Source organism: Eucalyptus grandis, chromosome 2 (genome assembly GCF_016545825.1).
Source record: "Eucalyptus grandis isolate ANBG69807.140 chromosome 2, ASM1654582v1, whole genome shotgun sequence".
NCBI classification, from domain to species: domain Eukaryota; kingdom Viridiplantae; phylum Streptophyta; class Magnoliopsida; order Myrtales; family Myrtaceae; genus Eucalyptus; species Eucalyptus grandis.
Window position 1 is genome coordinate 53,927,061 of NC_052613.1, and position 20,619 is coordinate 53,947,679.

The 20,619-nt window shown below is 43.0% G+C and overlaps 3 protein-coding genes across 3 annotated transcripts; 1 reads left to right on the forward strand and 2 right to left on the reverse strand.

Annotated features, from left to right (window-relative positions):
• Positions 1 to 3,103: 3,103 nt before the first annotated feature.
• LOC104433757 (glucosidase 2 subunit beta) lies at positions 3,104 to 10,019 on the reverse strand. The gene is made up of 16 exons (XM_010046619.3): positions 9,715 to 10,019; positions 9,446 to 9,562; positions 8,963 to 9,058; positions 8,450 to 8,689; positions 7,841 to 8,073; positions 6,949 to 7,038; positions 6,743 to 6,844; positions 5,187 to 5,511; positions 5,003 to 5,107; positions 4,823 to 4,924; positions 4,676 to 4,733; positions 4,495 to 4,563; positions 4,199 to 4,286; positions 3,756 to 3,817; positions 3,615 to 3,666; positions 3,104 to 3,527 (listed from the first exon to the last, which is right to left on the reverse strand). The coding sequence occupies exons 1-16, from the start codon at positions 9,830 to 9,832 to the stop codon at positions 3,465 to 3,467; spliced, it is 1,920 nt and encodes a 639-aa protein (XP_010044921.2). The 5' UTR covers positions 9,833 to 10,019; the 3' UTR covers positions 3,104 to 3,464.
• A 117-nt stretch (positions 10,020 to 10,136) lies between these two features.
• Positions 10,137 to 14,556, forward strand: LOC104433759. Its single transcript, XM_039307827.1, is given in 9 exon segments — positions 10,137 to 10,556; positions 11,390 to 11,466; positions 11,628 to 11,762; positions 11,858 to 11,872; positions 11,875 to 11,911; positions 12,009 to 12,096; positions 13,725 to 13,823; positions 13,908 to 14,052; positions 14,159 to 14,556. Coding segments are annotated over 8 exon segments (936 nt in total). The 5' UTR covers positions 10,137 to 10,215; the 3' UTR covers position 14,052; positions 14,159 to 14,556.
• A 1,029-nt stretch (positions 14,557 to 15,585) lies between these two features.
• On the reverse strand, positions 15,586 to 19,934 carry LOC104433760 (YTH domain-containing protein ECT4). The gene is made up of 9 exons (XM_010046621.3): positions 19,622 to 19,934; positions 18,998 to 19,074; positions 18,711 to 18,837; positions 18,520 to 18,596; positions 17,811 to 18,392; positions 17,033 to 17,623; positions 16,738 to 16,950; positions 16,514 to 16,657; positions 15,586 to 16,365 (listed from the first exon to the last, which is right to left on the reverse strand). The coding sequence occupies exons 1-9, from the start codon at positions 19,647 to 19,649 to the stop codon at positions 16,132 to 16,134; spliced, it is 2,073 nt and encodes a 690-aa protein (XP_010044923.2). The 5' UTR covers positions 19,650 to 19,934; the 3' UTR covers positions 15,586 to 16,131.
• Between the last annotated feature and the right edge of the window lie 685 nt (positions 19,935 to 20,619).

Genomic DNA, 20,619 nt, shown 5'->3' on the forward strand with positions numbered 1-20,619 from the left:
CCAAGCGAAATACACTTAAGCATAAATGTCTCCTGACATACCTTTGACATAAGAAGGATGTTCTTGGCATGCTTCCCAAGCAGATTGCGAACCTCCACAAGATCTGAACCTTTTCGGACAAATGAAAGAGCAATCATGTCGATTTTATTGGGCACTCCCCACTCTAATATATCTTCCTTGTCTTTATCTGTCAAGGTTGGAAGGTCCACTATGACACCAGGAAGATTGACATTCTTCCTCTCGCCAAGAACTGCACTATTCTCGCAGTGACAGTGAACCAATCCAGCTTCTGTGTCACAAGATAATACTGTGAAGGTGATTGTTCCATCGGCACAGAGGATCACACTTCCTGCCTTCACATCCTCAGCCAATTTCTTGTAGCTCATGCATATCATGGTCTCATCGCCCTTTATGCTGTAGTCTGTAGATATGGTAATCTCCTGGCCCTGTTTTATCTGGATGGGTTTACCATCCTTCAAAAAGCCAGTTCGAATTTCGGGACCCTGTTGCATGTAAATTTAATGATGAGGAATCCTATTAAATTTCTGAATTTAAGAAGAAGAGATTGATCTCAAGATTGTCATATGACTGTATAAATCTACAACTTCGTGACAAGCTGATGCAGGAATTCGCTCTCGACATTGTTTTTCAGAAGATCACTTCCTTTAGACATGAAACAGCCGACCCACCGTGCTACTTTCCACAGTTCTTCCACACCAGCAGAGGCATCAAGACTTAGTTTCTAGACACCATCCAGTAGGTAGCATATACGCTGTCGCCGCTATAATTTTCCATGCATAGCCCAAGAAGTTCATGTAAGCACGTCGTTTCCTCCGATTTTTTATTTTTTTTTCCTTCTTTTCTTTCTAGTAGTCTGTCAATTTTTTCACACCAGGACGCAATAGAAACAGAACAAACATACGGATGCTTGAGCCAAAAACAAACAAACAAACAAACAAATATTGGGGTGAGGGGACCACTCCGGACAAGACAAAACCCATCGAAATCTGAGGTTTGCAGGAAAAACCAACACTCCCTTCCAAACACAGACAAGAACGTGACTTCATATAAAAAGTTAAAAACCCAAGTCAGCAGAGACACTCGACAGGGAGCAGGCCAGGCCAAAAGACAAAAATCACGGCGTCCTCCCAGGAATCGGCATCGGGTTGGACACAACTAAATAAACCCACGTCCAAACAGAAAGCGCCACGATATCCGAAAGCCGGAATTCCCCAAAACAAGACGACGCTTGTCGATCAACACGCATGGCAGATTATCCGACCAATGATCAGAATCGGAGATGACGATGTCGCGCCGTGTAGTCAGCCATCGACGTCATTCCTTGCCAAAACAAAGCTAGTCGCCGGAGATTTTTCTCTTGTAATAATATCTACGGCGAGGGAGGGAGCGCACCTTGGTGTCGAGCATGACGGCGCAGAGGATGCCGGTGTTCTCCATGCCCTGGCGGAGGTTGTCGAGCGTCTCCTGGTGGTAGGCGTGGGACCCGTGGGAGAAGTTGAAGCGCGCGACGTTCATGCCGGCCCTCAGCAGCTTCTCGATCACGGGCACGGACCTCGACGCCGGCCCGAGGGTGCAGACGATCTTCGTCTTCGGCCTCCTCTCGATCCCCATCGCCGCCGCCGACGCCGACGCCGACGCAACGCCTTCCATTCTCAAGTCGGGGACAGCTCCGGTCGGTACTCCCGGCCGATCAGGAGGAAGTTGCAAGTAGAGAGAGAGAGCGGAAAGGTGCAGCCTTTTTTTGGGGTCGATCTGTCGGTTTAAGGAAACTGGAGGAGGAGGAGTTCGCGTATAAATAAGGTTTTAACGACTAACGAACGTCGCAGAAAGGCAAAGAAGACAGCGTGGGGAAGCATGCAACTTCGAATTAGATGCTTTCCTCTGGCGCGCGCGCGCGCACCCTGGCTTGGTCGGTTTGGTGGGTTTCTTTTTCTTATTTTTTTGCCTATTTTCAGTTGTTTCAGAAAAACCTTTAGTCTCTTGTTGGGCAATACCGTTGTCGGCCTTTGATATTTCCCTCTCTCTCTCTCTCTCTTTTTTATATATATTTTTCTTTTAAATTACGATAACGAGTGTTTGATAAGCCGCTGCTTTAAAAGTCTATATGTCGCTTATTATTATTATTATTTTTTTTTGGACTAGTCGCTAATTAAATTTGAAATGAGTGATTTGAGATGCTCTTTAATAAAGACGAGAGTAAAGAGGATGGCGACTAAAACTACGGCGACCCACTTATTGGTGTCGCGAGAACTTCGAAAAGCACTCTATCGCATGGTTTCTGACCGTGCGAATATGCTGGAATAATCCCGTCGACGCCCTGTTCACCCAAGAAGCTTCCGAGCGGTGTTTTTGGGGTTTCTTCTTGGTTCTCTTGTTGAGGGGAGCAACACTTGTTTGGCATGGTTGGAACGAGTGCATCGTACGCATGGAATCATTTTCGGGTTGTCCTTGGGGGGCATCTGGGGCCACGTTTTATCAAATCAGCGACCTGACCCTGCCGTTTCAATTAGCGTGAAAGGAATATCCTCAGCACATGCTTAACGATGACAAATTATCCCACTCGAACAAAGAGGACCGATTTGCTTATCTGTGGGCTTGGAATGCTTCTTCTTCTTTTTGTCTCATTGGGCTATATAGCCAGGGGGGATCCAGCGGTCCTGCCGAGCGAGAAAAACTATGGGAGGCGGGAAGGGAGGAATTCAAGCGAAGCACACCATTTCAAGGCTCAAAGCACAAGAACGGCTTGCGAGTTCCACATCCCTCATTAAACGAATACATCTTGTCATCCTTTTCCAAGACCCAAGAAATGGCCTTCGGTGTAGCTGCAATACCCATGTAAAGGATCCAGCAGGAAGCCATTTCGCTCGAAAACAGGTCCGTATGGTCGTATGTTCAACCGTCCGGTTCCAACAAAAAGAGGATACTTTTCCAAAGCATAACGGTTTAAAATCTAAATCAGAACTACATCACAGCGCAGCAGAAAAACCTACGTTCGCATCAGCAATAGGATGAACCTGGGTAAGCTACGACCAACAAGAGATGACCCGCGTGGTAATAATTGAACAGCCTGGCAACATGGTCATGGCCTCCAAAAGTGTCTTAGCTCTTCTTAAATGGGAAAAATAAGAACGTGAGCACAAATTCCATTTAGTAGCGAAGACCTATTCCTTGCAATAGTTAACAGCAGAGACTAATGTTGATACTGTCATTCTACAATGAATGGCATCAAGGAGGTTCTACCTGTGGTTAGAGACCTAAGCGCAAAAACGTTGGGCCCCGGGGAGAAAAATGCAGTAATTTCGAATTTCATCGAACCTCCTGTCTAACCATAAGGGCTGTGGTTTAGCCTCTTCATGCTTAGCAGTTGAACAACTAAGCCTCTTCAAAACAACGTGATTGACCAGTCGAGTTGGTGAGCTGATGATCATAAAGATCAATCCAGTTTAAAGTTCATCATGAGGTCGTGGTTGTTCATTCTCCATAAGTTCCAACTTGTGTTCTAGCTCCTGTCATATTTCACAATAAGAGGTCATTGCCATGAAACCAGCAGAAGCCATAACATGAGAATTTATGAGGAGCAACCTAACACATACCTTTAGTTTATCTTCCAAACAAAGAGCAGGAGTAGATAGTAATGCTACATATCTGAACGCACAAAAGTGTCAGAGAAAGAAGAAAGAGAAAGGAAAAAAGGGGGGGAGGGATGAGTGAGAGAAAGAGAGAGAGATTCTTACTCGCAGCGACTTGGTTCGTCTACCTCAGCAACCTCATTTTTCAACCCACATCGTAGTCGTACCTGCAAGCAAAAGCTCCAAATATTAGAATCCAAATGCACAGAAACTCTGTAAGAAAGGCACTTGACACTAGTCCGACCTATAAAACAGGCATAGCTTAAACTAATTTCGATTTGTCTGAGAAACATTTTATTCGGTAACAAGCACCAGCTGCTCAGATTGCAATTTCAACTTTACCATATAATCTACGGGCATCTAATGGAGCTGTTCAAGCCATGACGTCAATGATTTAAAAACTCATTGTCCTGATGTCCCGAAAGCATTTGCAAAAGTATAATGAGGCAAATGCTCCAGATGCTAATTCAATAAAAGATCAGAAAGACCACAGAGAACAAACTGTAGCTATAGAATCATGGACGCTTCAAAAGCGTGCAAATCAGAACCTTTAAACTTCTATCAGGACCATTCCAGCATCTGTCGCCATTTGAGAAAATCATGACCCGATATGCGTCATCAAATTTGTCCCACTGCCTACATGCAAACAAGGATCAATAATTGTAATGACTGAAAAATGGAAGTCACATAAACACGGGAATAATCAACATGGCCAGAAATTTTTAGATTTCAGAAGCTTTAAAAAATGCATCCCACGGTTATTAACAAAAGAAAGCTGTCACCAGGGATCACAACTACAAAGTATAATCCATGCTTCACAATTCCATGGTCATTAAATTCATACCCCAGTCGAGTGGTGGAGTGGCCCTCCTCCTGTGTAGCTTGTTTATAGGGGCAGACTTTGTAAACATACCTGAAAGGTAAAGCCAATGACATGAGCATATATTTGAACTAAATCACAACAACTTCGAGGGGTAACACCAAATCAAGGCAAATGGCAAAAAGAAAAGGAAAATATTCCTTACTTATTTTGTTTGCTCTCAAAACAACGTCCATAGAATGAATAGAACTCCTTATCTTTCCCTGCAACAATATTACCAAGTTCATCAATGAAAGCCCGGTCAATGGGGAAGTTTCTCGTGCTGAGGGAAAAACAACTGTGCCATACTCACCAAAATCATATTTCAACTTATCTGATAACTTCGATATTCTCGATTCTATTTTAGACAACTTGGCACTGGACTCATCATACTCCTTGCGTACACGAGCAGCCTCTGAAATAGAGAGGATGGCAATTTAATACAGCTTATCAACTGTTAAGCCTGTCATGGGACATTAAACTTGAAAGTTACCAGATTTGTCCACTGGAGTCTGGAAAAGATTGACAGCCTGAAGTATGCTTCGAACCGTTTGCTGTATCTTCTCCAACCAAGATGGACTAGTTTGAGTGGTTGTATCTGAAATTTTCAAGGATTTATTAACCAGTATAACTTGGAGAGCAAAATAAGAGTCACCATTGGCTTGCACGAGGCAGACCTGACAAGTCTAATTCATCATCTGATTGAGACTCGTGAGATGAACTAGTATCATAATGATCTTCCACAGGCACATCCTCATCTACATCATCTTCTATATCATCCTCTTCATATCTCTGGTCATCATCATCAGCATCAGAAGCATATTCGTCCTCATCTTCAACATGTGCATCTTTTGACGTCTCTTCATGGTCTTCTCCTTCACTATCTTCTATAATGCCATCTTTATCTTCCTTCTCAGTCTTCTCTCCCGTCCAACGAGAAGCAACAAGCCGGCCCAACTCTTCCTTTGAAAGTGCTTCTGTATCCTCAGATAAATCCTTACCCTGCAGAAGCCATGTGGAGAAAATGATGTTCTCCATAAGATATAAGACGAATAAAAGATGCCAAAGGAAAGAAGAAAGCAGAAGATTGCTGCCACAGATATACTGGCAATGCCAAGTCAGAGGAAAATGAGAACTTTATTCATTAAAATACAGTGCTTGAGAATATTAAGAACACTATTGGTTTAGCAGCCCGTGAAGACTTTGCACATGGGAAAGTATTTGTTTAAAAAGATAGCAGAAAAAGTTTCGATGAACAAAATCTTACTTTCCAGCAGACACGTTGACTTATACATCCACAGAATCCAGATTAGAACTTGAGTTGGGTCATAAAGACATATTATTTCTTTATACCACAGTATGTCTAATTGTCTGTGCAGCACAATGCTGCAAAATGATGGTTGCCAGAGCCTTCAATCAATCAACAATGATTGAATAATGGATAGGGTAAATGACACAAAGGGTCCCTGAACTTTGGCCCAATGCACAATGTGGTCCCTGAATTTTAAATTTGTTCGATGAGATCCCTAAACTTTGGCCCAATGTGTAATGTCATCCCTAAACTTTCAATTTGTTCAATGTAGTCCCTGGACTTTTGGTACACAAATATAAAGTTCAGGGATGACAGTAGACGTTGGGCTAAAGTTCAGGGGCTCCATTGAACAAATTTAAAGTTCAGAGACCATATTGCACATTGGGTCAAAGTTCATGGACCATTTGTGTCATTATCCCTAATGGATAACACAAAACTAGGGATGTATTACAGAATATTCTGATGCATGCTTTTTCTTATTAACAGCAACAAAGAAAGGCTTGGCTTCAGCAAGGCAAACAAAAGTATTTTGCTCACTTTATAGATAAGAGAGAGTAGATTGCAAATGAATAGAGAGATGTATACATATGACAAACATGGCATAAAAACTTTTTACTTAAAACACACTTCACTCATTCATACACACCATGTTCAAACAGTCAGGAAAATAGCAAATGTGAACACAATAGGGAAGGGGTTCTTACTCTGGAACTTCGTTTCTGTCATGATTATGAGCATTTATGTGTCATGAGAAATCATTAAGGCACAGCAAATACCATAGAGTACATATATTCTGTTCAACAGAACAATCTAAATACATATATATTCAAGATACATGCATAAAAAGCCTCATCCAGTATTAATGACAAAAGATGTTCCTCTAACTTCCAGTCAGCGCAACCAAAGACTAAAGAAACATACACTTGCTGTCATTTGATCAGCGCGCGACACATCTTCAACTGCAATTTCAGATTCTTTTTGGCTTACTTGGGAAACAGATTCATCTTTGTCTTCCACAACATGCTGTATAAAACAAACAAAGGACCAAAGTGATAAAACAGACAAAGGACCAAAGTGACAAAACTCTAAATTCATTGGATATTTTCTTGCTGGACGTATTCATTTACCTGGTCCACCCCATTAGCCTGTTGTCCCCGGCTTACTGCATTATCGCCATTTTCAATCTCTTTCAAAGGTTCAAAGTCATCCTCCACATTCTATAGAATGAACAGATGTCAAAAATAACAAATCTTAATGTAAGGGAAGTCAATCACAGTCAGCAAAACAAGCACCCAACAAATTTGAAAAAATGCAATGCACAGAACTTGTGGCTTCATAAGTGGTACATGCACGATAATAGCAACAATCTAGAATCAAATCTACATGCATTGCTAGAATATTAGGTGACTGTCTAGACTGTACAATGCACTCAGAGTGTCGGTAAATATTGTTTCTTCGAATATCAAACTACTCCATTGATATCTTGCAGATACAAGACTAAGACTAAGTCTGAAGTATGTTGGCTAAGAAATGCACTTCACAATGAAAGTAGCAAGAAAGTCGTAATTGCAATTTCTTAGTGGGACGATTCACAGGGAAACTGCATGATCACAGGAGATATTATTTAAAGCAAGTCCATATCTTTGCCCTTCTCCATTGATAAAGACAGTCTTCATACAACTGTGTAAACCTTGCACGGTCGCCCGGCTTTATCAATAGTATCCTCACTTATCTTTCAAACTTTGACGTGCTTAAATGATGCTCAATCACATATTCAGCCAATGCAAAAATAAATAAATAAATAAATAAAACAAATTTAACTGTGAAAGAAGCTATTTCAGTGAAAAAGCCAAACCAGCTCTACAACATTTACATGTCAGATACAAGAAATTTTAGTAACTGAAACATAGATATCAGAACAACAAAAATCTAAATCTTTTCCCATGGGGATGTCACAATCAAGTACAATCTACCAAACATTCTAAATTGCGAAAATGATTAGGATGAACGTCATTTGACCTGATCAGAGGGTGTATCCTCTACTAGCCCAATTTTCTCGTGGTCCGTGTTAGCTACGCCTATGTCCTCAATTTCAGCTTTTATCTCCCCTTCCTTTTTCTCCTGTTTAGCTTCCTCCTCGGTTTTTATTTTCTCCTTCTCAGCTTTCTCCTCAGCTTCTTTCTTCTCCTTCTCTTCTTTTTCTTTCTGCAAGCGTTCTTGTTCCTCTGCCTTCTCTATTTGTTCTTTACGCTCTGCATTCGTAGTGAGCAAAACCAAAACAAATTTTATATATTTCAGTGAGTTCACAAAATTACTCCTATATGACATAGTTGAATTTCATTGGAGAGCAGAGATAAGTGAACTCACATAGATGAAATAGTGGAAGCCTAATACGCACTAGTACTATTTAGGATGCAATCAAAGTTCTTATGGATGGTAATTTAGGCATCAGAACAGAATCATCTAATGGAAATTTACAAATGCAGGCTAGATCTATGAATAAGTGGTCCGAGGAAAATTTTATTAACTCTTGGTCTCGAATGAATATACCAACAGAAGGTATCAAAGAACCGAATGCATACGCCATAGAGGAGAAGAATAAAGGATGATCACAAGTTTAATCCACACCTTTAAGCTGTTGTACAAGCCCTTTCAGTACTTTCTCCTCATTTTTAAGCTTTGTCAGCTCTTCTTCATCCTTCACAAGAGCCAACTTTGCTTGTTCAACTTCCTGTTTACGTAGGGTGACACCCTCTTTGTATGTTGCAATCTTGTTCCTCAACTTATCTCTAGCAACTTTCCCTGCTTCCCAACATGTATTTGAGCAATTTACTTTGCCATCATACTCGTCGCTCCCATCGCAACAATCTGCATATCATGGCAGGTTCAACTTTCAAAGGAGTGTTTTTTTTAACCAATTCAAGAAAATAAATAAAAATAACAGAATCAACCAGCTATGACTTTTATATGCCAGTAGACGGCAAAATCAGATGAGGATCATTTTTCTTGCACTTTGAGGCAAACTGGAACGATTATTTTACAACATAAAAGTCTGACTTGAAGAAGGCACGCATATTTAGTCGAAGATGAAATGGCAGAGACAAACTATGGAACGGAGTAGAATTTCACCTGACTACTTACCGCAAATACCATCATTCACTCTAGAAGAATAAAGTAACACAGGACTATGTCCTGCATTTCTGCAGTAAAATTTTGCACCTGGGCATGCTGATGTTCCTGAAATCCACAAGGCAATATGTCTTCGGTTATTTATTTATTTATTTATTTTAAAAGCAGAAGAAGAAGTAACTACTATTAAAAGCTTCCACAAAAAACTAAAGTTAGCACATTAGAAAGCATGCCGGTTCAATAACTTGAGCGAAAAGGAGTAAATGGACTATAGCATAGCTTCAGTGATGATCAATAGATCATGGAAACCATGTATAGTTCTAGGACATCACATGTTCTCCAACACATTACTGATTAGTTGTAGGTAAGGTCTTACCGTTAACACACATATAAAGAAGAGCAATTCCTGGTTCAAGTTCACAAATTTAAAAACAGGCAATCACAAGCCAATTGCCAAGAAGCAAACAAAATCACAAGACATCGGCGGAAACAAACCAGGTTCGTCGGTTCCGTCGGGGCAATCGCAGAAGTCGTCGTTGAGCTGAGCTCTGGCGAACTTCTTCGATCCGTCCTTGCACTTGATCACATCCGACGACTTGTAATACTTCAAATCTGGAAAAAAAAAAAAAAAAAACCCCAGAAAGAGCACAACCCGAATCATCCAAAAAAGCACGCGCTAAAAAAATTATAAAAAAAAAAAGGGCCGGCCCGTCGCGCCTCCCGGAAAGACCGAAAGCGGTCGACGATCGAAAGGATCCACGGACCTTCAGGAGCAATCCCGACGAAGGGATCTGTAGGGATAGACGAGGAAGCCGATCCGGCGATGGAGAGGACGCAGAGCGACAACAATGCCAGGACGGCGCGAGCTTTCGCGGCTTTCATATTCTCCCGAACGCAATTCTAGGCAAACGACGGTGGCGTCGGCGGGGTCGGCGTCGGCGGCGGGGGCGGTTGTGTCGTCCGGCCGAATCGATGAAGAGCCGGAGATGGTAAGCGGCGGAACGCCTCCGGAGGGACGGTGGAGAGAGACAGGGCGAGAAAGAGAGAAGGGGAGGGGGAGACAGAGATTTTGGAAGCAGTGCTTGCTCCACCAGACGACGTCGTTTCCTGAAGACCGGACGGCACGAGCGACGTCGTTTTGCTGATATCGTTTTTGGTTCGAAAAAGATAGAAGAAGAAGAAGATATTATTATAAGAGGAGCTCCGGATAGAGCCTCCTTCCAGTGCTGCGACCGAGGTCTGCGAACTTAGCCGTTTGCCGGAAAATGGAGGGAACCTCCTCCGTCCTCAGCTGCTCCGCTTCATCGACGGCGCTCTACTCGAGGACCCATTTGCTCGAGTCGGGCCCTGGCCTCGCCTCGCCTCCTTCTCCGTCTGCGTTTCGCGTAAAGTCTCGGTCTTTGAACTCATCCGTCAAATGGGGCGTTCGAAAGGAACGGCCTTCGGCGGTGCTCTGTTCGCGGGCCTCGCTCCGGACGTCCGTTTTGGCGGTGGAGGAGGCGGTGGAGAGGTCGAGGGGCTCAGTCGCGCCGGCGAAAGAAATGTTGCCGAAGATCGATAAGAGCGGCCGGTTCTGCAGCCCCAGAGCTGCCCGTGAGCTCGCTTTGTATGCTCTATCTCTCTCGGTTTTTTTTTTCTTTTTGGGTGAAATTTCTCTGGTTCTTGTTTTATGGTATCCTGTGTTGTGGATGGAATTGAAGAACCGCGTGGGGAATGATTGTTCAAGGTGTTTAACTTTGTTGGAGCTTCAGAGATTTTCGTTTGGAATTGTATGCACAGAACTGCTTGGAACTTGATGAGTTTTGTAAGGGAATGGCAGTGGCGGTGGTGGTGGTGGAGATAGCAGCAATGAGGGAGTTGGTCTTGGTTGTGGTGATTTTGGTTTTCATTGTGATAGGAACACGGGTGTTGGCATTTGGCAAGTACAATTCCTTGGGACTCGTGATTTGACAAAATTTTGAGTCTCAGTTATTCAAGTCTAGTATGGAATTGGATGCGCGGCCATTGTAGAGCTCATTCTTGTACTACAAGTCTAAATGAACGATGGAGTTGGAATCAGAGATATCAAGATGCCAGAATTGGATTCATGAGACTGGATACTTTTAACTTTGGCTCGTTTCTTGCAAGACTTGAACCAAATGTGTGAGACTTGCTGTAGCCAGTTTTACATCCATCACTAGAATTTAAGTAAACTCAAGGTCTTATGATCCCTCTTCTACTCTCTTTCTTTTCTGGAAAGTAAGGTTGGTGACACGCACTTAATGATAGTATGTTCTTGAACACTTAGCACTAGTTCTCATCCACTATCCCTTTTTTAAGATGCTTTTTGTTCGAGACTAGCAGTTTGTGTTGGATGAGGATATTGTTGTATATTCATTGAGCCTAATGAGGATATTGTTGTATATTCATTGAGCCTAACTTTGCTGGTATGCTGAACAGATCAATTGCCTATGCCGCTTGTTTAGAAGGGTTTGACCCCGTTCGGCTTTTTGAGAAGCGAATGAATATGAGAAGAGGTAATGCCCTCTCTTCTCAAGACAGCCAATCTTTTCAGCATGACTGATCTTGCAGTTTGTATAAACTCTGAGCACAATACACATGGCTTTCCATTGTTGTTTTCTTTTTCCATGTAAGAAGATGATTATCTGACTACTTTTGTGTGCAAACACACATGCAGAGCCTGGTTATGAATTTGACAAGGCATCATTGCTGGAGTACAACCACATGAGTTTTGGAGGGCCACCTGTCATAACAGATACAACAGAAGAAGCTGATGAGCTTATGCAGATTGATGAAAAGGAGAGCGCAATTGGTATGAAGATATTTATAACTGCTGTTTGCTTCTCCTATTCGCCTTGCCCTTCATTCAAGAGGTGTATATTCATGCTTTTTTCTCATTTCCTGCAGAAGCTGAAGTCTTGTCTGCCCCCCAAAGATGGTATACAGCAAATTGATACTGCGGTAAAGTCATCAACAACTCACATATTTGATGCATGTTATCATTGTGAATGTGTCACATTTGTAATTACACATGTTATTAAGTTTGCTTTTGCTGCAGTTTTACAAGGAAGCTTTTGGTTGCAGTAATGGATCAATGGGATAGTCATGTGCTTGTCATTGACAAAGTTGCGCCTGAAAATTGGAAGGTTGTCCTTTTTTATAGCTCCTTGTGTGAAATTTGTCATTCTCAATGTTTGCTATAGGTATATCTTTCTTAAGATTGTTGCTGATTAGTTTTCTCAGGCACAGTGTGATTTGTTGCAGTCCTGCACTTATGATAAAATAATCACTTCAGATTTAGTGTGCAGCAAATCACCCTGGCAAGCTATACATTGCCATTAGTCTTGGGTCTGTGAGTTAGCTTTGCATTCACAACACATGTTTTTGACTAGGGGTTTGAAAAGGCTTTTCTATGAAGAAGCAGATTTCCGTGATATTTGAGCTTGAGTCCTAATAACTCTCTTCTTCCAAATCTAAGTTCATGACCCTCTATTTGGACATGACATAGAAACATTTCTTATTTAACAATGGGCTGAACATTTTCAAAGGAACATAGGTGAGGCAGATGATTGATGCCATGAAGATGTCAAAATTATTATGTCAAATGGCAGTCCAATTCTCATGTTCTTGATGTGCACTTGTGAGATGATTAAAGTATTTCCAATTTGTTAGCTTCCATATGAACTGTGTTTTACTGAACTTTTCCTTTCTTTTGGTAGGCAGATTTATTTCCATTTGCTTGCATAGAATCCCATTTGAGTTCATGTACTTCTGGTGGATTCCTTTAAGATCCCCACCCCCCCCAAAAAAAAAACATCCATGGCTAGGACTGATCAGTTCCCGGTCTGGTCTGGTTCCGAGGTGGAATGGTGAACAGGACTAGGAGGACTAGTTCCCAGATTCCAAGACTGGGAACTGGACCAACTGACGGTGGAACTGGTGAATTTGCTTTTTTGGGCCAAAAATAAAATGAAAAATGGGAGAAATTGGGAGGAATTAGGGTTTGTTTTTTAGGAAATTTAAAGATATATATTATATATACATAAAATTAACCGGTTGGTCCGTTCCACCTTGGAACTGGGAGCCACCAGTTCCAAAAGCGGGAACCGGGAACCAGACCGCCCTCTTTGGGAACCGCCCAAAACCAGCTGGTCCGGTCCGGGCGGTTCCCAATGCACATGCCTACCCACGGCACACTCCCGGCATCTTTCTAAAATAACTTATTAGCAAACTTAGCAATCATTAGTTTGTTGAAATATAATGGAATCTCCTATGTCTTTACCTCTTATTTTCATCTTCTGCAACAAAGCAATGGAATAAGTCTGTGAACTCTTCTAGAGAGCACGCTTAGAATGTTCTAGACTAAATCTCATCTGCATGTTTTGTGTCATCTTTACAATACAGCTCATTCTCTGTTCATCTTATGTCAGTGGCACATCCATAATAGCGTAATTGCGAACTCTTCTAATGGATCTGTATAATAATAAATTTGCTTATGGCTCAACATCTTTCACCAGAGTCTGAGATTGGGGCACTATACTGATAACTCTGGCTCTACCATTTGATGATATTTTCTTCTCTGGATGCCATGTTTAGTTTGTCATGTTATTTCTTACGATGTGAAACATTTGGATAGTGTCTCTGTAAGGCTCTGGTAATGTTGGGGCCACTTCTTTTGTTTATATCTAAAATTGAATTTCCTCCAAGCTACAAACGAGTTTCTGCCTTCTGCCAACTGCCAATGACTGTAGTTTTGCCTGTTTATATGATACAGATGGCCCCTGCAGGCAGAATCTTAGAACTTTGTATTCTCCGTCTTGCGATGTCTGAGATAACAGTTCTTGGAACTCGTCATCAGATTGTCATCAATGAGGTAAGGTTGCTCTGTGTACATCAGGTTCTACTCTCTGGCTACGTCACAGACGACTAATCAGCGGTTCCATTGTAATTTCTGAAGGCTGTGGATCTAGCAAAACGGTTCTGTGATGGGGCCGCACCTCGCATTATAAATGGATGCCTTAGGAGCTTCATCAAGGATCTCGAAGCAACTCATTCACCTCCAGCATCAGAAGTCAAGGAACAAATCGCTGTCAGTGCATGAGGTCGATGTCTTCTTTTTCGTCCCGCCATCAAAAGTCAGCCATCGCCAAGAGGCAATGTAAAGTAACTTGTATTACTGAAGCATACCATTCTTGTGCTGGAATCCAGGCTCCAGGCATTAGCAAGGAAGGTTACTTCAAAGTGGCAGTGAAATGAAACCAGCAGATATCGATGATAACTGGACAGCGGGTTAAATTTCATGTACGAACTCAGAACTTGTGGAGAGTAAATCATTAATCATGTTGGTTTTCTCGTTGGAGTCATTTCCTTTGAGAAAGAATGATGGATGCTGCCAAGAGAAAACTAATAGTGAGCCGCCGAGATTTCACCGGGTGCCATGATTCTGCCATGTAAGTGGTTCCTTAGAAATTCGGCTGTTGTGGCTTGTGATACTTGTTCCGGATGTTTCGGAAATTGCGACATCATTTTTCTTGTTCGACTACCATTCATATGTCTATTTCTCCTTTGAACGCAAGCTGAGAGGCTGTAAGAATAATGCTTGTCTACTTACTGAGGGGGTTTTACATTGAAAACGCGATTGGTTAACTATAAAATAAATGTTCATCGAAAATGAAAATTGTGACAATGCGGTTGCTCGTGTTTCCATTTTTGAAAACATGGTTGTAGTGTCACGTGAATTGCGAGTTGCTCCTTAGTGGGTACGATTCAAACTTGGTAGTTGTTACACCTCACGTCAAAACTATCAAGTTATAACATCATGTTCTTGTTTTAATTATGGGGGTAGCAAGAAGCTTTTGACCTAAAGACCTCAAATGAAATCTCAATGGTCGGACTCTCTTTGGGTAAATCGCCATCGAAACCCCCGAAAATACCTGTTCCCGTCCTTCGCAGTTAAGTCCGCAATCCTCACCTAAGTCGCACACTGTTCCTGTCGACGCAAATACGACCAAATGACACTGCTCCGTTAATTACGAGATAGTCGGGAAGCTCGCCCCCATCCACGAAGCTTGATCCGAAGCTCAATAGTTCATAGGAGGAGTCCTCGATCAAACGAGATCGGCATCTCAAATGATTCAACCCACACATTAAAGGGAAAACATGGAGAAGAAATGCTGAACACCGGTGTTCTCACTCACCTAAAAATGTGGAAACAATGAGGGTTTTCGTCGCCTGTTTTCATCTGGACTTGCTTTCTAGATGATCACCACACAAATTTTCATGTCTATTTCTAATTTCAAATGAAAATGAATACAGAAAAGTTCAGATTTTCGCGGTAAACAAGCAACCCTTTTATGGAAGTTCTCACCAACGACCCAGAACCATGGGAACACGAGGTACGAATGTCATCCTCGGCATCGGAAAGCTTTAGACAAGGGAAAGTTAAATGACATTTGCGCATCACACGTCATCAGAAGCAGTGGAACAGCAAGGATGCCCATCGTGCAGGGTAAGCTTTTGGGCTTCCAATCATCAATAATGAGACAGATCACATCCGTGCCAAACAAAAGTAATGCGCAACATCAACAAAAAGACCCGTTTCATCAAGGGTCGACTTATGCATTTTATTCAGGAGATGCAAAACAAATCATGTATTAAAGCGATCATCCACGGCAATAAAGCTTGAAGCAGTTCTCATTCAAACAGGTGGTCCCAAGTACTCCACAAATGACCTAAGTAGGAAGGCAACAGATAGCAAAGACGAACCAAACAACTAAGAGGGCAAAAAGAAGTAAAAGGGAAAAATATAAGAGAATGCTATAAAAGAAAAGGCATGTAAACTAAAAGCCAGTCGAAAAACCCCACCCAACCCAAACTCCTAAAAAAACAAAAACCAAAAAGTTAGGTGCTAAAGTGCTAAAAGAAAAGCCCTCTAATGTCGACTAATAGGTACTCGGTTCCAGAAAACTAGCCAGCATCAACAGCTTCTTCGTCAATGTCAGGATGATTTTTCCACCCCAACAGGCATTATTATGATTTTCTAAACCAAAGACCAACCCAGCAGCTGTTTGAGCTTAAAAGAGAACTGGCCAGCCTGTTTCAGTTCACTAGATAATTCTGCCAGTAAGAGAAGGTAAAACGCTAGCACCCACGCTCTTATGCACACGCAGCTTCAATTAGCACTAATTTGCCACCCCGTTTGATAGGGCCTTCTTCTCAGGAGCAACTGCTTTCACAATTTTTGCTTCATCAGCCTTCTTCTCAGTCGCTACATCATCAGAAAGCTTCATATCCCCATTAGCCTGAGCTGCTGGAGTTTCCTTAACAAATTCTGCCACAACTTCCACTGACTTCTGTGGCTTTAGTTCCCCATTAGCCATCTCTTTCTTCTCACTTGTCCCCTTTCCTTCCCATACCTGCAATGACAGAATAAATAAAAAAATTCAACAAATCACAGAAGAAAATCACCTCAAATAGCTATCTCCTAAAGCAGAAGTGGACAGGCAAAGAAAGCATGTAAAAGGGAAGAGACAGAGACAGAAGGCAACTGAAAGTAAGTCTTGCCTGCTTTTGATATTGCTGCCTTGCCTTTTTCTCCTGAATTGCTTTCTGACGATTTTCATAAAACTCAAAATCATCAAAGAGGCAAGTTTTGACAGGATGCTCTTTGAATATCTTTATCATCTTAAGACCCTGCACCAACTTCACCTGCAGAAGTACAGCCTTATGGTTACCAAAGGGAAAGAGTTTAAAAAGAAAAGAAATCAAGGCAAGGAGCAAGAAAATACCTCCTGTGTATCCCTACTGTTCGTCACAGGTTTGTTCTCGTTGTTTTCGAGTGTAATATGCTTCAACATGCTGTTAGGCACGTCCTTAACAATGTGCCACTTGACAGGGAAACAGCCGTTCCACTTGTCTTGTTGCCAGTACTCAACACTCTTGTGGAAATCAACTGGGCCAACCATTTCCGCAAGGCCAACAAATTGTCCACTGGTATTGACCTACAAGACAGATGGCACAACTTAAATAATTTCTAAATTCTGACCAAAAGTAAAAAACAGTGCAATCATCCTAAAGTCTTACCGAGAAGAAAAGGAAAACAGGGGAGCTGCCGGGTTTCTCCTGAGCCTCCCGATACGCAGCATCAAGTTTCTTGTTACCATTTGGCGTGCTGGCCCATACACTATATTTTATACTTTTATGGACATCATCTTCACTGTAGGACTTGATGATGAAGAACTTAGCATCTTCATAATCTTCAGGAAAATCGGCTTTGTTATACTGCTCGCGGTCAGGAATCACGCTAACCTTGTTCTTCTCCTCCTCATTTGTTCCACTCGAGGGAAAAGTCTGCCCCTTAACCGCCAAAATAGGTGTAAAGCCCTTTTGGTTCTTAGATCCCTTTGCCCTGGGGCCCCTGTTCAGCTCGTTCAAACCATCCACATTCTCATTAGCATACGCATAGTAGCCATTGCCATGACCCCTATTTTTGTACTTGCTGTCAACAGCCAGCCACCCACGCCCATTTGTTCTTGAATCATAGTTACTGGACCCAAATCCCATGCCGGATCTAATTGTGCCTCCATACTGACCATATAATTTGTTAGGGTACATCCTGTTCATGTATCCACTAGATACCCCCATGCCAGATAAAGGTCTCGTCTGGTGCAGACCCTGTGGATCAGAAGAACACTTGAACAATAAATATCACACCATTTCAGATTATCAAATACTAGAGAAAGTATAATGAATCCAAATTTGCACATTAAATCAAAGTTTTATTGTGTCTATCCAATTAAGATACTCATTTCCTAGCGAGCTGTTCAGGTGGTGGAACAGGAACAAAGAGATAGTCACGTACCATGAAATTAGAATTAGGACGGAAGTGCTGATTCCTCGAATGGCTGTTGTTGGCACTTGGGAATGAATTTGTCGCTCCACTGGTAGACAAAGGTGCAATCTGTCCATCAGGGAACAAAGCACCTTCGGCCCATGGGATAGGGGAATGAAACCCATCAAATCCAAGTCTAGGATCCTGGTTCCCGGAAGCCATACCACCAGGTAAAGAACCCCTTCCAAGTGAACCATTTGAATTATAAGATGAGTTTTGATTTGACGTTTTCGAAGAAGCTGACCTGTTGTTTCCCTTCCCAACTGCATTGGTGGCAGTATTGGAGTTTCCATTCACTGTTTCAACAGGTAAAGGCTTTTGGTCAGAAGCAGCAGAAGTCGAAAGCTCTGCCTGTGGAGCGGCTGCACTTGGAGTGAAAGGTGCACTAGTTGGAGTCATATTAGACTGGAAATAGGGGGATGGATAGTGGTACTGCTGAGTTCCATAAAGCTGATCATTTCCAGGAACGGATGAAGCAGCAGGTGAATACGGACCATATGGCGCAAACCCATAACCATGATACACGAGAGACCCATTATCCCCATAAAATCCCTGAAAATATTGAGCAACAACGAAAAAAGAACTGATAAGAAACATAGGACAGCCAGAGGCAATCCTCTAGAGCAATAAAACAATACTTCTTGGAAAAAACAATCCCAATTGAACATTAGATACTTACAGAGGACATGTCCACTCCTCCCTCCGCGTTTGCGTACCTTGGAAAATTGTCCCAGTCGCCACCAGTCCCGTCATAACCTAACAGGAGAAAAATCCATCATCAACACTCTTCTCATGGCACTCGAAGACCCCTATACAACTGCAACGAGATCTAACTTTACTACAATCAGAAACTGATAGCACAAATCTTACCTCCATAATAATAGGGATAGCTGTTGGGGACAAAGCACATGGTTGGCTCTGTCACAGCCCCATCGTATGACTGGATCTGGCCATTCGCAGCATTGACACCATCAACAGATCCATTTTGATTCGAAGACTGCATAAAGAATCGACAGAGCCCACCTAGTCAATATGGCCGATAAACAACCTACTCGCGTCTAAAACACTCCCAAACTCGACGCTGACTCCATTTCTTGGTAATAATCAAGAACGAGACGCACGCGTAAACCCAGAAACTGGCGAAGGCGCAAATTTACCTTTTTGGCCACCTCAGGCATCTCGAGAGTCTTGGACTGAGCATCCAAGGAGAGTTTCTGCATCAAGTCTGTAGGTTCTGTTCGCAAGCAAAGTTAAGAAAAAGAGATATTTTCCGCCAGGACGAATTATAAACAATCAATTCGCGTAGGAACTGCAAGCAAACACGGATCAAACTCCAAGTTCTACAGGTTACGAGAGCAAAGATAATTTCAAAAAAATAAAAATAAATAAAATAAATAAATAAAAACAAGTGGACCGAACGTGCAAGAAACAATAAAAACCGCGAAACCCCATCCAAAAACTCTTCCATCATTCCCAAACAAAACCATCTCAATCGCATAAGAACCAGCACAGAAACCCGAAGGCGGAGGCCACAGAGCACAGGAAAAAGCCCAAAACTCCTAATCCAAAAAAAGAAAAAGAAAAAGAAGAAGCGCGCATCGGCCCTCCTACCACGCAGGAGCAGCGCCTAAAATCACGCGCCGAAAAAAGCACAACGATTCGACAACAACCCGAAACGGCACGCCGCGGCTCGGATCTATCGAAACCGAGCGACCAGAACCAGAAATCGAACAAGAACACGACGGATCCCGGGCAACCGAACCGAAAGAAAAAAAGGATACGATCAGAGGAGGGAGCGACGGCGGCCATGGCTCGAGCAGCGGCGGCGGTGCGGATAATAGGGGGGAGGCGACGGCGGCGGCGGCGACAAAAACCCTACGCGCGCACAGTCCGAATCCGGAGAGTACGGACAGGGGTTTTAGAGGGAGGGGATAGAGAGAGAGAGAGAGAGGAGCGAACAGCGAAGAACGAGAAAACCCTAAGGAAGAGGAGAGAGAAAGAGAGAGAAGGTGAGGAGGATGAGGGAAAAAAGGGACAAACGGGTTTCTCAGCCGCCTAGGGTTACGGGGGGTTGTGGGGAGAGAGAGAGGAAGTGGAAAGCTTCGGCCCCCTCGGCTCGCGATTCAAATAGCCACCACGGGGCCTCGCATTTTCGGGTGCCACCCCCACCCCCCCGACCCCCGTCGGTCACCCGCGGGTCCCGACCCGCGCGCCACGTGGCGGATTCCCTATGGCGGAGGGAGCGTCACCGGGGGGCGGGGGGCGCGCCTCGGTGACCCGCGGGTGACGCTCGTTTGGACCCGTCTCTCCATTTTCTGCCCTCGAAGAGTGGGGGGAAAAAGGGGAAAATATCTTTTGGAAACAAAAATCTGATTTTCTCGGTTTATCGGTGGACGCGCATTGGGGTTGCGTGGATTAATTTGTCTAGAAGGAAACGGGTGGGCCCCCGGCCCCCTTGAACTTAATGGAGAAGATATCGCCACGTGTAAACGCGCCGTCCAATCCATCCTCCCCCCTCCCCTCCAAATATAACAAAACTCTTTTTCTCCTCGTGTTCTCCTCTCTTTTTTCCACTCCTGATTTCTCCACGCTCGTTCTCGATTCCTTTTTCGAGCGATCAATCATCATGGACAATCGTTTTCAATCGTCTCGGTCCTGTCACATGCACCCCCTTGAATTTGAAAGTATACGAGAAGAGTAGGTGGAAGTGTTAGGTGTACGTGCTTATTTGATATGACCACTAAATTCTTAGATGTAATTGAACGATCAGAACCGTCAA